This window comes from Xiphophorus maculatus, chromosome 22 (assembly GCF_002775205.1).
Source record: "Xiphophorus maculatus strain JP 163 A chromosome 22, X_maculatus-5.0-male, whole genome shotgun sequence".
NCBI classification, from domain to species: domain Eukaryota; kingdom Metazoa; phylum Chordata; class Actinopteri; order Cyprinodontiformes; family Poeciliidae; genus Xiphophorus; species Xiphophorus maculatus.
In genome coordinates, this window is record NC_036464.1 from 8614309 (window position 1) to 8630087 (window position 15779).

The 15779-nt window shown below is 38.1% G+C and overlaps 1 protein-coding gene across 1 annotated transcript in view; it reads left to right on the top strand.

Moving 5' to 3' along the window:
* The first annotated feature begins 235 nt into the window (after positions 1 to 235).
* Positions 236 to 15779, top strand: part of LOC111606680 — a 47978-nt gene continuing 32434 nt past the window's right edge. Inside the window, exon 1 of the mRNA XM_023327817.1 lies at positions 236 to 300. Coding sequence (XP_023183585.1) covers positions 236 to 300 — 65 coding nt within the window. The remainder of the gene's footprint in view (positions 301 to 15779) is intronic.

Consider the following 15779-nt stretch of genomic DNA (forward strand, 5'->3'; position numbering starts at 1 on the left):
CTGGTTTGGAATCCCTCTATTTTTTTCCTCTCTCCCTTTCTCTCGCTCTCTGCTATTTCTCATTAACCTCATGAAAAAGAAAAACATGTTTAGTGTGAGCTGAAGACCCCCCTATCCACTGACTCAGTTGTGGGAAGGGAGCTGTAATGGTTAATTGAGAGAGGTCTCACACGGGGAGAGAAGACACCCACACTCAACACACACATAGATCAGAGAGCAACAGTGTTTTAAGGTGATGTTCGGGGTGGCAGATAAACAGAACATGTCTCGAGGAGCAGCGGGAGACCTGATGGGACTCAGGTGAGAGAAAGAGTGGAATAGCCCAAGGAGACATGACGCTCGTCTGGCCTGTTTCCCGGCCTCCCGTGTCGGAGCATGAAAAGGAGCAGGTCGTTTACACCCTGCTTAAAAAAGAAGAAGAAAAAAAAAGCCACCATAGCTACAACAGCACCTGGATGTTATTTGGGCTAATGGAGTTGAGCCTCACTCAATAGTAATCAACTCAGGGGAGGGCTTGTCGCTTGGATTCCTGTAGAACCATTTTCCAAAACTTCCTTTCTTTGTCTTGCAAAACTTAACTTTTTTTACCCTCCTACCTGGTTTTCCTCCCTTCCCGTCCTTATCTCTCCCCACCTTTTCCTTGTGTGTTTATTTTATTTTGCAGAGAGCTGTGTTATGACAAAGCCTTCACTCCCCGGATGCGTGCAGTCAGAGCTTGTGTCATGCCCTTATGAGGTATGAGGGCTCTGCCAGCCCCACCCGGAATGCTCTTCCCAAGCTTGGAGGAGGGGTTGGGAGAGCCTGTAAAAAAAAGGGGGTGACTCCTGCTTCTGCTTTTCTTATCCAACCTAGTGTTGGTGCAAATCTAAACGTCATATATCATAATTTTTACAACATTTCCTTGTCAGCTGTGTTTTAGCTTGTAGCTCACTCATTACTCATGTCTTTTCAAGTCAGAAATTGAGAAATAGGTACAAAAGTAAGAGTGAAGAAATTGAGCACAAGGTAGCCAAGAATGTGGCCAATAGTTACCAAACAGTGATAATGTTATGTTTGGAACACCAAACTTTTATGAATAACACATAGAAAGAAGTGGCAAATTTTGCTTATGGTCTAGCTCTTATTCTGATACCTCCACACACACCAGCACTCCCATTTCTCCAACTGGATCAGCTGAATTCTTTTTACATTACTGAGCCATGCAGCAGTTGTGTAAGTCTCACCTTTTTCCTCATAATCAATCTGTTTTTTTTACTTTGAAGGACATGTTGCACTAACCTGTCAAGACATTATTTTGAGAACAAAGTCACTTCATTCTAGTGCTATGAAATTTCTCTCATTCATTTGTCTCAGACACAAACAACAAAAATGATTTTGCTATAGCTAAATATTTTAGTTTTATCATGATCAGTGGGTGTTAGCAAACATTTTGCAATGGCAGAGGGCACATTAAAAGTAATACAATACTTCAACATAATATCTGTCATTCACTTCAATACCAATATGACACCATCCTAAAGGAAATAAACCCGCCTATATAGCTTTACAACACATTTGTTGCTGTCAGGTTGCCAACAACAACATGCAGTTGTCACACTGCATGTACTGTATACCTCAGTAATAATATCAGCACATCATTTTTTTATTGCACTATGAAGAAGTTTCACTCACCTCATCATTTTGGAAACTAAAAGTGAAACTGACAGCATCGTTCTGTGTCTAATTAATATGACTAATAATTATCTGGCCATTTGGGGGTACACGTGGTTGATATTTTATTATGAAAACACCAATGTACCCACTTATGATATATTGAAACACTGTGAATACCACACAATTGATCTTGAAATATGCACTATTTAAAAAAAAAATGACAAGACTTGATGTTTTTGCAAAATCTCTCTCATTTCACCACATGTACACCCACATAATATTGTCTAGTTCTTATGTAGTGTTCTCATCCCTCATTTTAGGTTGCTGCCTCCTTTTAATCCAAGGTTTTGAATATTTCATATCATGGGGTGACAAGTGTTTTTAATTGACTTCAGGACAGTGGTTTTACAGTCAAATAGTCACCATCCAAATATGGGGATCCTTCTTGTTTTAGTAGGATTGCCTGTTTTTGTGTTGAAAAACATGTTTTGAATTGATATATTACTGTGAAATAAATAAGGGAAAGCACTAACTGTTATGAATTTATTCATTTGCAAGCTATTTAGGTTCTAAAATAAGGTATATTTAATAAAACTTTTATCTGACAGGATTCATGCATTTTTGCTGTTAAAAAGCTGAGATGAGACTTCCTGAGTAAGACTATTTTCCGTATCCCTGCTATTACCTCATTCACTTGAGCAGTAGAGAGTTTAGGACTGTTTATCATCTATCACAAACCTCAGACGCCTGAAATCTTTAGCTAAAGGCATGTAACGCTCAATAGCAGTATAGAATAGTTCATCATGTCGCAGACACATTCATCCTGTGCTGGCTCCTTTCATTCAATTTACCAGAGGGGTTTATTTTTTATGTCCTCCTCTGGTGTTGGGTGTTTTCTATTACAGTGTTTCACTCTTGCTGTCTCTTTTATCCGTCCAGACAAACATTCTTTGTTTGCCATAAAAAAGTCACTTCATTTGTCATATCATGAAATATTCTTAGCTCAACATAAAAAGAGGAAAAAAGAAAGCAGACGGGGGTTCTTTGGAAAAATATCTTGTGACAGACTCCAAATTGAAAGTTGTAAAATAATATTACTTGAAATCCCTAAACAGTGTACCAGAAATCCTGTTTATTTTTGATCATACTTTTTCTCTCCGCTCTTACAGCTTGAATGTGAAAAACCCCTTAAAGAAAATGTTGCATTTCACAATTTTTCCATTCTTTAATTTTCACCACAAAGCCTGACATGTTTTAAGAGGTGCAACCTAATATTGCCTGAACTCCAGGACCTACCACAAAGATCTCTGGGTAAATGGGAGGGAAGGAAGTGCACAGACAGGAGGACGGGCGTGGATGGAAAAGTGCGCAGTAACTTGGCTGCTGCACACACTTAAGTAACAACACATGGTAGTGGAGGAATTCAACATCCATGAATACTCTAGATGAGCGAGGACTGGGAAAAGTTTGCTTGTACCAAGTCGCTGACCAGCTCCAAACGAGGAGCTGATAAGGTTCTGCCATACCTAATTTCTTTCCATGTTCTCATCCAGGGTAGGCATCACAATGGGCATGATTCATGGGGGTAATTCCGACAGCTACTGACTTGGCTCCTGTCTACATTTGGGAAGAATGTGACCTCACAATATGCTTCTTTCAGGCCCATCCCTGTCTGATTTTGTCTCGCCTCATCTTGAAGCCCTCTTCTGTTAGAGATTGCAGAGTGAAGACAAGGGAATGCAGCAGAGGGGCAATAAAGAGATGCTAAACAGAGTGGAAATACTTGAGTGGTTTAAAGTAAGAGGGGGTGAAGTGCACAAAAGATTTTGAATTCTGCCACTGTACAAACAACAGAAACAAGATTTCATTACCATGTTGCAGGTGTGATAACAGCTATTTGTTTTAGAATGAGTTGAGGTGAAGCTACACAAAATCCAAGCTTAGTGAATATCACACCAATAATTTAGACTGTTCTCTATTCATAAGTGAGTATAGGATAACAAATTGGTCAAAAGTGCCACAGAAATGCCATAGAACTTGACATAAATGATTATGACCTAAATGCCTGCTCAAATCAGGCAGATGACTGGGAACTCAAGTGAAACCTAAGTGAAAATCAAGATATAAAAAAAATTTACCAAAAGTTGAAAAGGATATAAAATCAAAGGAAATAAGTGGCTATGCATGTGGCAATGAAAAAAAAGTGTACAAAAGCAGAAGTGGAAGCTGCTAAAGAACAAACGGAAACCACGGGATGAGTGAAAGGTTTCAATGAGATGATCCACATAAAAACAGATTCATAAGAACAAAGCAAGACAAACTAATGCAACAAGACTCCTAAGTGAAGATTGAAACATTGCCACTCCTTTAAGGGAAAACTCCATAACAATCTTAATCAAACAGGAAAAAAGGTAAATAAAAAAATAGGGATCAAGGGAGATTAGTTGATTGAGAAGCAACAGGAAGGAACAGACTGAGCAGCTATATCCCCTCAAAACCTAACTTCCTTTCCACTGTATGTTCTGTAGAGTCCTGACAACTTGTGTGGTACTTTGTTATCCTGAGTTATTGGTTTGTGAACTCAAATACAGGACCACTCATGAGGTAGCTACACTTTAACTTTGCATGTTTTGTTTGTAAAACATGCAAACAAACAGGACTGACAACGTGACATAAAGGGTCTGACAAAAGAAAAAGAAGTACAGAGAGATGTAATAGTTAAATTGATGCAGTTGTAAGAGAATACAAAACAAGGCCTTGTGTATGCAAACAGTCAGAACAAGTAACAAAATGAAGAACAGAAACAATCTCACAAAAAAAAGAAATCAGGCCAGACTGAAAATAGAACAAATACACAAAAGCTGGGACAAACCCAACAAAAACAAACTGAGAAACCATAGATTAAACACAACTGTTTTGAAACCAGAAGTTTTGCTCGTGTCCTCTGGTATGCATGTTTTCTACAAATCCAGAATTGTTTTTTTTGCATGTTTCAAACAAAGAAAGAGCACTTGCCTCACCATCAGTTATTTATGACCAAACAGCTGACTGATCAGAACAAAATGATGCAATCTTTGAAAGGAGGGTCTTAACAGAAGGGGGTAATATGTGCTTTGGTACTCCTTTTAACCACTTAATTCAAACAATATGGCACAGTTGTTATCACTGTTACCGCACAACAAGGAGGCCTTGGGCTCCTACCCTTGGCAAAAATATTGCTGGATTCTTGTTTCTTTGTGAAATTGGCAAGTTCTCTCTGTGCATGTCTGGATTCTCTCTCAATACTCTGTTTACCTCACTCCTGAGGTTAGTGGCTACTACCCTAAACTCCACTTTGACATGGGGGTGTGTGCATAAATGTGTTTGCGTGTTCCTCTGTGATGGGCTAGTGATCTGTCTAGTGTATCATTTTACCTCTCACCAATTAACCACTGGAGACAGGCACCAGCCTGCACAGTCCAAGATAATAACTTACATCGCAACACAATGTAATTAAGTGAACAGGTCAAAAATACACATTACATGACAATACAATTGGGTTAATATGGAAAAAACTAAGGTATGTAGGGCATGCTAACCCACATCGTCAACACTACAGGGTGCTTAGTTTTGTCGATTCTTGTTTTTCTTTATTCCGCAATTCTATCGCCCTCTTGCGTCCGGTGTGTTTTTATAAGTTGCATTTGGATAAATGTAATGTTATTAAGGTGTTCCCTTGTTTTTGGTTTATTTTTTTAGCTTTACACTTAGTTAATACATTTGAACATTGTATTAAACCTTTTTCCTAATCCCTTGTACTTAGTTTTCCATTTTCCGTCATTCTCTCTCAGTACCTCAGTCAATAATCCTGATCAGTTGCTCCACATTCAGTTAATTAGTCCTACCTGATGATACATGCAATCTCTCCCGCCCTGTGGAAATACACTCCACAGATTCTTATTCTAGTTGTTGTCAGGCAAAATGACTACATTGTCAGCCTGAACATAAGTTGAGAGTGATATTTAGGTGAGATCTTTTCACTCTAGGAAGTGTTGAAGTTCTAGTGTGTAAAGTGTTTACAGAATTTACTTTCTTTAAATGGGGATGTCAGAATTGTAGGATTATAGTTCTGTAACAGAATTATGACCCAGTATAAATTCTTTTTTTCAGCTTGCTAAAGAGCTACTTACTCTTGTCATTTTGCTACAGGGCAGTCTGACTATGTGCATAGGTGCCATCAACAGAGCACACATGACCATAAGCATGAACAATCTGACACAACCAAGAACATGTCTATACTGCCTCACATGTAAACTGGGTGTCGACACCAGTGCATATGTAAGCAGAGGTGGTTGTGTTATTTAAATCCCTTTAACATCCTTCTACAGTCTGCCTCCTCGGAGGAGAAAATATGGTGTGATGTCACTTCTGGCAAAGTCCCAGTGTCTGAACACTTTTCATGTTGTGCCCCAATGAATGAGGGGCAGACATTAGTCAGAATAAGACTCTCCGCAGTTAAAGCTGGTACTTGTTAAACTGAATTGCTGCCAGAGTCCCACCACTGTCTGTTGCCTGCAGATAGACAAAACGTAGATCAGAGCATTCTGCCTCCACAAAGCATCCTCAGTATGTAAGTTTGCCTCTCTCAAGTCATCCCTGTCATTCTTGACGGCGGTGCCACGCTGCTCGGCCAGCACCGCCTTAGAAGCTGTAAGCAGCCTGGCGGCATCGCTTTAAAACCGCTGAGTGGGGTTAGTTATAATACAGCATCATCAGCCCATCAATCCTCGTCCACTCCCACAGTGAGCTGCACGTTCTGACAGTGACTTGCACTGCGCTTAAAAGCCTTGGCACTCTTGTCTCAGGCCCAGATGGCCTAATAAAGGGATTGTTCAACAAAACTTGAAGAGAATGTTTGGAAATCCTGATCCACCCTAGCTGTGTGTCACTGTGCATTAGCAGTGACAAAGACATTCCTGAATCCTGACTCCCACGCTGTTCTGGCAAGTGTTTCAAATAAAACTGAGCAAGAAACACTCAAACTGGAGATGTAAATTGCGAGCCTATTTAGAAGATTTAATATTCTCTCTGACGTTAAAAAAAATAACTAAAATAAAAACACCCAGAGGCAATTTTGGGTTAACAATGTGTCAGCGGTTAAAAGTAATAGACTGTTGGTAATTTATCAAATAAGTGTACTTTCTGGTTTTTATCACCGAGAGAAACAAAAGAAGATTTGTTTACCCACTTCTCCTTCCAAGTTATGTTTCATTCCACAAGACAGCAAATAGCTTTTGATTACATAAACACAAAACATATTTTAAAAATTTTATAAAAAAATATAAGTAAAGTAATGAAGATTTAGTTTTAAATTTTTTTCACAAACCCAGAAGGCATTGCTCAAAAGATAATAAAGCTATTTTACTATATACTAAATAACTTATCTGTTGTTTGAAAGTACAACAGATAATTTACACAGATTAATTTACATATAAAAATTAATTTATACACTTCTTAGAAACTAATGGAAAGATTACTATTGGCAGTACAGCAATCAATCAATCAATTATAATTGCATGTTTCCTCTAGTAAAATGACTATCTATCTTTAATGATGAACTCTAAGTGTATTAAACTGAAAGATGTTCCTTCTGTCACACCCTAATTCACTCATTTCACTATCAGGTTTAAGTCCTGATGTCAGCTGAGCTACTTGAAAATGTTCATACTTCCAGTCAGAAGCAACAAGAAGATACAATTACCACCAACAGACTGCTTTAAACCTAAATCTGTCAGGGATATGAATAATTTTGGACTGAACTGTACCTGCTCACCGTCAGAAATAGTCACATATTTTCTAATATTTCACTGATTAAGTACCAGTTTAGCTGTGCCCACAGACCTTTGTTTGAGAAAATAATCACAATACGTTTTGTCCAATACAAAGCTAATGAGAAGGACTGACTATTTGCCAGTGTTTTATCATAGTTTATCAGTAATGTAAAGGTTAGCTGAATAGATCTAAATAACAGGTATGCAACAAGTACATATAAGTGTTTCTCTTACGAACTGGTATTTCTTTGGCCACTGTCTAGTCAAATCAAGACACAGAGTTACTGCATTCCTTACTGGATGGCTGCTGAGGAGAGAGATAATTACGGCTCCCTTCTTGCCCTGCTACTTCCAAAACTTGACCAACGGGCAGACAAACAAATGGGCCCAGTTTGCATTTGAGTTTAGTTCAACACCAATGATGGTTCATCTGTGATTCTGCAAACTGGGATTGCTTTGACTACAGGTAAGATATCAATAATTCTCAAGTATTCCTTACCACCAGAAAATTCATAGCATTAAGCTCTTCCTTTGATGTTTAATGCATGTGTTTGCAGTCTGTCAGGGTTGATAGTTTTTTCTATTTGTGGGTACATATTGGGTCTCTTGTCTTTTACTTGTGACACCCAAAGCTGTCTGGCTAACAGGATCCTGAGAAAGTCTCCTTCATAAAGCAAATGAGTTGAGCAAGCTCCTCGGTCTCTCAGATTTGGATACATCTTTCTCACAGATGGCGAGAAAGCAAATGTGCTGCAGTGAATTTGATCTGCAAAGGTGACATCATACTAGCATCCAAGACAGGGTTCTCTTTCACTGGTACTGGTTCTTGCTGATAGAAAAAACAAAAAAGCAAAACAAATATGTATATATATGAATTGTTTTAAGCATTTCTATTCCAGCTGACAAGTCTGGTGAGCTTTGCTTATACGTTTTTTTTTCACTCATGAGAAAGTGCTCCCATCATGCTGGTTAACACTCAGCTAATTCCATTCAGTGATTCTATTTTGGTGAAACGTCTAGACATAAAAACTTTTTACTACAAACCAAAGCCGCAGCTCAGTTCTCTAAAGACGGACCAGACATGGACCTTCCAGAAAACCCTGAATGACATGTCGGGTCCAAGCAAGTGTTTGGAGTTGATTTTCTGCCAAGCACCTTGCAGGGTGTTGATCTGATCTTCAGAGATAAAATATAGCAGATGAAGTCATGTGTTTACTTCCCGTGATGTTTTTTCACTGGGGAAAAGATTGTCTGCAGTCATAAAGTGTTTATATTAGCATCTTTTATGAGATGTTCCTTGTATACATAACTGTTTGTAGCATAATAAAAAAAACAAGACCAACAAAGTGCAAATTATAGGGTTTGTGGGGGTGCTGACCACCTATTTTCCACACTCTAAGTCACAACATCTGTAAACAAAGTCACTGTATTCTACCATCTACACGCCCAAAAGTTTTGACCACAAATGATGTCAGTGCATGGTAATGAACATTTAAGGCTGAGAATCACTCACTTCATTCAATTAAAATTGGGGTAGCTTATAATTGCTTTCTATTAAAAGTTTTATTTCTCCAAAATGCATTTCTGGCACAATGATGAAAACATGGTGGGATCAGCAATGAAACAGCCAGTTATTCTTTAAGACCAAATTTGATTACATGTTAAGTTACAAGATGTTGTGTGTTATGCTTGCCATGTTTCTTTACATCACTTTTCAGTAACACCATCCAGATTTACAGTCAATCATGAGGATGATTTTTTTTAACACTATAGTGAATCATCACTTTGCAGTGAATCACTTCTTTTTGCAGGCTCTTCAGTTTCATCTATGATTTTTTCTAATGTTGGTAACTTCGGCTCTGCAATTTCTTGTGTTTACATTCCCAAAGTTGCTCAATTAATGACAGTTTTTTTTTTTTAGCTTTATTGAATCAGAATGTAACTCAATCATTTATGATAATTTCTATTGTGCAATTGACAAGCATTAACTGTAAATGTAACTCTGCCAATGTTCTCAAATCTGAAATCCAAACATTAGGTAATGTCTCCACCCTATTGTGGTACTTAACAGGATTAAGCTGCTGCACAAAACCGATGGAAAAACTATGCATACTTTTAATAATATTGATAGACATAACTATTAAATAATGTACCTTCAGTGAATCTTATTACTTTTTGGGTGATTCTCTGTGCTTCCACTCTCTAACAGATTTGTCTTCAGGATTTCTCTCCGTTTAGCTCTGTTGATCAACTCTGACCAGCTCCACTGTTCTGTCTAAAGAAAAGCATTCCTTCAGCATGATGCTGCGACTGCCATGCTTTTATGAATTTCCCCACCTGAATTCTAAATGTTTCTTCCAGAGATTCCTTGGGTGCATTGAATGTTTTGCTAATTGATGCTCTTGTTTTCTGGTTTTATTAGCTTTAAAACATAAACCTGCTTTAAATTTATCCAACACTTTATTCCTGGACTGTTTACTGTATTGTATGTCCACACTGGTTGAAAGTGATTAGGCAAACTCTTAAGGCAACTGGGTGCTACGCATTTTTTAGTTATCACAGTAAAAACACACTCCACTATTTTGATTTTTTATTTGTTAAACATTTTGACATGAATCATTTTATTTACCTTGCAAAATTATGTGCTACTTTGTCAGTCAGCCACAAACTTTCTATTACAATCCCAATAAAACAGAACGTTTGTGATTGTAGTGTGACATGAAGAAGATCAAGGGATATAAATACTTTTTAATGGCACTATGCTATGCCTTGTTAAAATTTTGAATGTAATGCCAATTGAAAAACTTTGTGTGAAATTGTTGGCAGGTCATCTACTGTGCTGTATTTAATGTCGAATGTGTGATGGGCTTTGACTGATGTCTTTCCTATGTTCTATTTTGTCCTAATCTGGAGGAAACATATTGGTGTGAGCAACCTAAACCAGTTACACAATAGTGACTAAAAGTCCTGTCAAGATTAAAAAATAGTCTAAAATCAACATTACTCTGATACTGCCTCTGGAAACAAAACTCACAAAGCATAAGCAGGAAGAAAGGGCCTCCATTAGCGTTCAGTACAGTGGCTGATGATTGATATGATAGCAAGCCTATTCAAACTGCAAATTTTACACATGATTGAGGCTCTATTGGATGTAATGAAATGGCTTTCCTGAATATTGCACTTGAGTGACTGTGTGACCACCAGCACAATGGCTGCTATTATAGCGTTGGACCTTCAAGCCCTCTTTCATTGTACCGGGCCCACTGTGTTATTACAGCAGAACTCAGAGTGAACCTGCGGCTTCGGTTTCTTGCTGTTTCGGATGTGACCATTCTCTCCACTGGGAGCAATTCGTGGAGTGTTAATTGAGCACCGCAATCACTCAGCAGATTTATGGAAAGTCAGAAGGGTCACAGGAGATTTTCAGAGGAGGCTATCCAGGGAGCAAGGCTAGCCTCAGAGCTGCAGCTGGGGAATTTCTGGCCTTTGGAAGCACACTGCTGGCACACAAACTCCCTGTGTTCCTGTACTAACCCCAAAGGATATCTGTATTTTATAGATAAATTATCCTTAAATTGTTCATATGGGAAAATCATATAATGTTGTGGGTGAGTTTGGTGGGATGTTCTGTTTTACTGTATTTACACTTTCAAGGCAGGAAATATCTTGGAAAAAACACAATTCTGCACTCAAAGTCTATTATCTTCAAATAAAACCGTGACCCAGTTTGCTTGTATTGGTCATCTACTCATGCAGATGTGTGTCATTCATTGGATGATAACTGGAGGGGCAGACAGACAGGGCGTGGCCTGTGGGGCCCATCTGATCTACAATAATCAGCTTTAACAACAGATCTACACAGTTGAAGATACAACAGTATAAACAGAGGTTCAACTGTTGACTACACCATTTAACATTACATATTAGGCTACAACCTTCGGCCAAACTACTGTGCAAATATTAAAGTTATAGGATGCTCTGATCCACGTTGCCATTAATTCTGAGTAAAGACACAAAAACATGATTTTTAAAATTTATATTTTATTCTGCGGTGCAGTGTGTCAGAGTATTAATTTGAATGAATGTGTGTGCGGCTCTGCATCTGGACACTCCTAATGCTTTTTAATCCCTTTCTGTTAGCCTGCAGAGCTTGCTATGCCACCACTATCAGCCATGTTTACTTGTGTTCAAACAGAATGTGAGCATCTGACAAAGTTCTTCTCATATTTTTAAATTTTACTCCTCCACTCATTGAAGAATGGCCTTGTTTCACTAAGGTAAGAACAAAACTATGAATTCTTTTCCCCCCTGCGTTTTATTATGTCATTTATGGGCAAATTCAGTATGGGTATTTGGAGTTGCTAAATAGTTGCAAATCTGAGTTTTCTGTTGTGCTACTGGAACAATGCAGAAGCATATATGAGGCACTAAGCATTTATTTTGTTTTTTACATTTATAAAAACTGAATAAACTGTGAAAGATGTGTTTAAAACCACATAATTATTAGTAATAAAGGCCACTAGTCATCTTTCTTTTTTAAACACAACTCTTTAAGTTATAAATCAAATATATTTTTATCATTGGTCATGGAGATTGCACTAATTTTGTAAATGATTGCCATTACTGGGAGATAATGAACAACCCTTTTTAAGTTTTAGCTTCCAGATATTTATTACACTCCTTTCCACTTCACTTTACCAGCTGGATGTTATTATTCAGTTAATAAGAACCACTAATTCAGCCAAAACAAAGGATTTTTTTCACAAAATACTAACTCTGTTCTAGAAAACAATGTACATTTAAGATCTCCTAAGCAATTTTATACGGCATGCTTCCTTACAATAGGGTCATTGTTGATACTCTGTTCTAGCTCTCTCTCTTAAATGCCATAAAAGAACTCCACATTTTGTAACCTATTACTTCATCTCTGGCAACCTGTTGCCACAGAGACACCAAAATTAATTTCTGATTGGCTCATCAGTCCCTTGTGATGACTGATCACCCATCTTCCAACTGCTGAGAAGCTGAGCAGTTTTTGTAAAAAAAACCCATTTTTTTCCATATTTGCAGCATAACAGGAAAACTATCAATTTATTGAGTTCTCGGCAGGCTCTACTTTTGGGGAGAAGCAGTGGAAGGAGTGCTTCTTTGCATTAAAAGACCTGATTCTGAAATCTATATGTGATTTCTGAAATCTAACCTTGGAGACATCCTAATCTGGAGCAGAAGAGATTACTGCCATGGTCCTGATTGAAAGTGCCCTCCATGCATAGATAGAATTAACGCTTTGCTCTGCATCCTGAGATGTCTCCGAGTTAGAGACTTGAGTTAGAGATCCAGTCAGTTCCACAAGCAGTAAAATCAACAGCATACGTGTCAGGCCCAAAAAGTCACTTTTGTCCTCGTTATGGAAGGATTCTCTGGTGGTTGGAATTAAAAAAATATCTTCTCACATTTTCCAACTTTATTATCCCTTCTTAAATCTTAAAAGGGCATAAAGGTTCAAACTGTACCATCAAAGTAAATTTTCTTGCAAACTTTAAGGTCTTATTTACTAATTAAATTCATTTGATCAACCCTTCTTCAGTAAAACGCAGTGTGTGGTAAAAGAAAAATTCATCGTCTTGCACATCAGTGGAAAATAGACATCATCAACTGCTTTATTTTGGCATCCACAGATTTGTAACCAGAGGACATATAAGTGTCATAAAATCAAGAGACAGAAACAAGGCAGCTACTTTTCTAAAGGGAGTGGGTGCAGTTCACATCTTATGATGGGTTACAAACACTGGTATAATTTTGACTTGAATGGATTGTTTTTTGTGGGCAGAATGGTTAGGAAAATGCTGGTGCAATAATGCGATGCAGTTGAGAATAATTGCGTTGAGCTTGCCAATTTTTTTTTGCTGTGATTATGTGATAAGCTTTTGAAGAAAAGTATAACTGTCTTACAGTGAGAGTTGCCCAGCCATGATGATTTATGAGTGCCTTACGTCTTTGTTTTGCTGCATGGAGCCTGCACGGTGTGTGGAGTCTAAATATCATGCTTGCTTACACAGAAAACTAATGGATTTGTGTTACATAGCTAAATAATGTGGAGTTGTGAATGGGCTACAAGCAAACCTTTATGATCCATTAACTGGCAGGCATGGTTTACCCCTGGCCATGTGTGCCAGCTGGCAGAAACTGACAAGCCTGTATCATAAGCAGCCTTTGCCAATGATAGCTTTACTGTGGTTTGCACAGTTTCTCCCTAATCTCTCAAGCTGATTAGATACATGCTGTTTTCTCATTAGGCAAGACTCCTCATGGTCCCGTCTTGTGGAAATGTGTGTTGGAATGAAGGTAAACAGTGTGCGTATAATATGTTTGACTTGATGTCTACAGACAGCTCGGGAAGGGCGACAAGTCTGTGGAGTGGTTTGAATTTGGGTGGAGACGTTTGCATTTACAGTAGAACTGCAGACAAATATGCAAGGACCCCACCCTAGGACGGCGATCAACTCATCTGTCATCAGTTTCTTTATCATCCAGACAGAGATTGATGTTCAAGGATAAAATTCCTTAGGATTTATATTGCAAAAGAAAGTCCCATATTTAAAAAGCAAAGAAAAAACAAAAACAATTGAGGTTCTATCATACAGTATGACTGTTTCTGTTTTAGTTAGGAAAACTAGCAACAATCTATAGCATGCAAACACAAATCATCTGTGCATTAGCTGTTCGTTGAAAAATAACTATTTGTGGGTATGTTTTATAATTCATGTTTGATATATCATAATTTTTACAACCCCTCCTTTTTAGTTTTAACCTGCATTCACCTCTGACTAAACTTTTTTTTAAAAAATGAGACCATTCAGGTAGAAGTTATAATTTTGCTCCGGTTCTGTCCAAAATCGTTACTTTAAAGCACACCAGACTGCATCACCGCTCCCATTTCTTCCAATGACTGTGTAACTTTATAGTTCAACTTTTCTGCACATTTTCAGTCCATGTTTTATTCTTGAGGGTTTAACTGATGGGTGTCCGAAGTGGTGGCTGCTGGCCCCAATAAAAGAGTGCTATGAATTTAGTGGCTGATGCAGTCACTAAATCAGGTAAAAAAAAAAAAAAGGCAATTGGCACCATTCAGACACTGAGTGTGTGTGAAGTTAGTTATCTCATAATAACATCGCAGTCCCTAACAAGTCCACTAATCTTCATCTAGCAGCACGCATGTATGTTTACATATTCATACAAGATGGACGAACAATTTGGTATTAAATGCCTTGTAGACACATTCAACTGGAATTGAACTGACAACTTTGCAATTGCAAGGAAGTTACTTTTCACATTGTGCCTTAGTGAGTCACAGATTGTTTTATAGAATTGGGGCAAAAAGTGGTTCCAACTAAGAAGTTGTTTTTAGTGGGTGAGGAAAAATCCATCCTTTTCACTTTATTATTTGCATGAAAATAATTGTAAACACTTCTAAAAGGTAACCACACATTGAGACCTTAATTTTTAAGAAAAGAATGTCATTTCATTTTAAAACAAATAGAAGTCACACTACATGGGCTTACAATAAATGCTACATCATCATCCATATATAGTTGTGAATTTTTGTTTGATGGCCAGATCTTAAAGTGACTCACCTGCCTTTATAAACATTGGGAAACCTACAATTTCAAGGGACACAGTTTTCAGTAGGCTCCAAAATATTCTGGATTTTTTTTTTCTGCCACAGAAACAGATCGTTTGAGAAGCATGTAATCCAGATATATATACTATTTGATTCTTAAATCCTTTCACTTCCAAGATCACAGTCATTTACCAATGCACCCATGGCTTCCAAACCACATTTACTTTATGACTCCACAGTCAAATGGATGAGGGGGAATTCTGAGCAGACGGTGATGAAAGTTTTCAAAACAGCTAGTGGGAATATGGATGAATCTACTGTACAAGAAATCTAGGTCAAATGTGAAGGAGATAGTTAAATCAGACGCTTCCTCCATCTCCTCTAAAATGGGGCACTTTCACTGGGTCAGATAACAAGCGAGATATGAGGAGCTGAGGAGGACCTGAGGGGGTTGTGGTGGGCATGAGACCAATAACAATAGTTCAAAGCCTCTTTGTATTTTAGGTTGCATTTGATCCATTGTCCCTGTTGGTCTTTGGAGACCACCACCAACATGCCATCAACATACTCAGGTTTGCAGGGTTTTGTATGACTAAGATGCCTCAAAAGATTAGGTTCAGGTGAAACCCAGGGTTAAAAGCAGGTGGGAGGATCAGGAATCTCACCATTGTTTTGGGCTGTTTCTGTGAGAACAG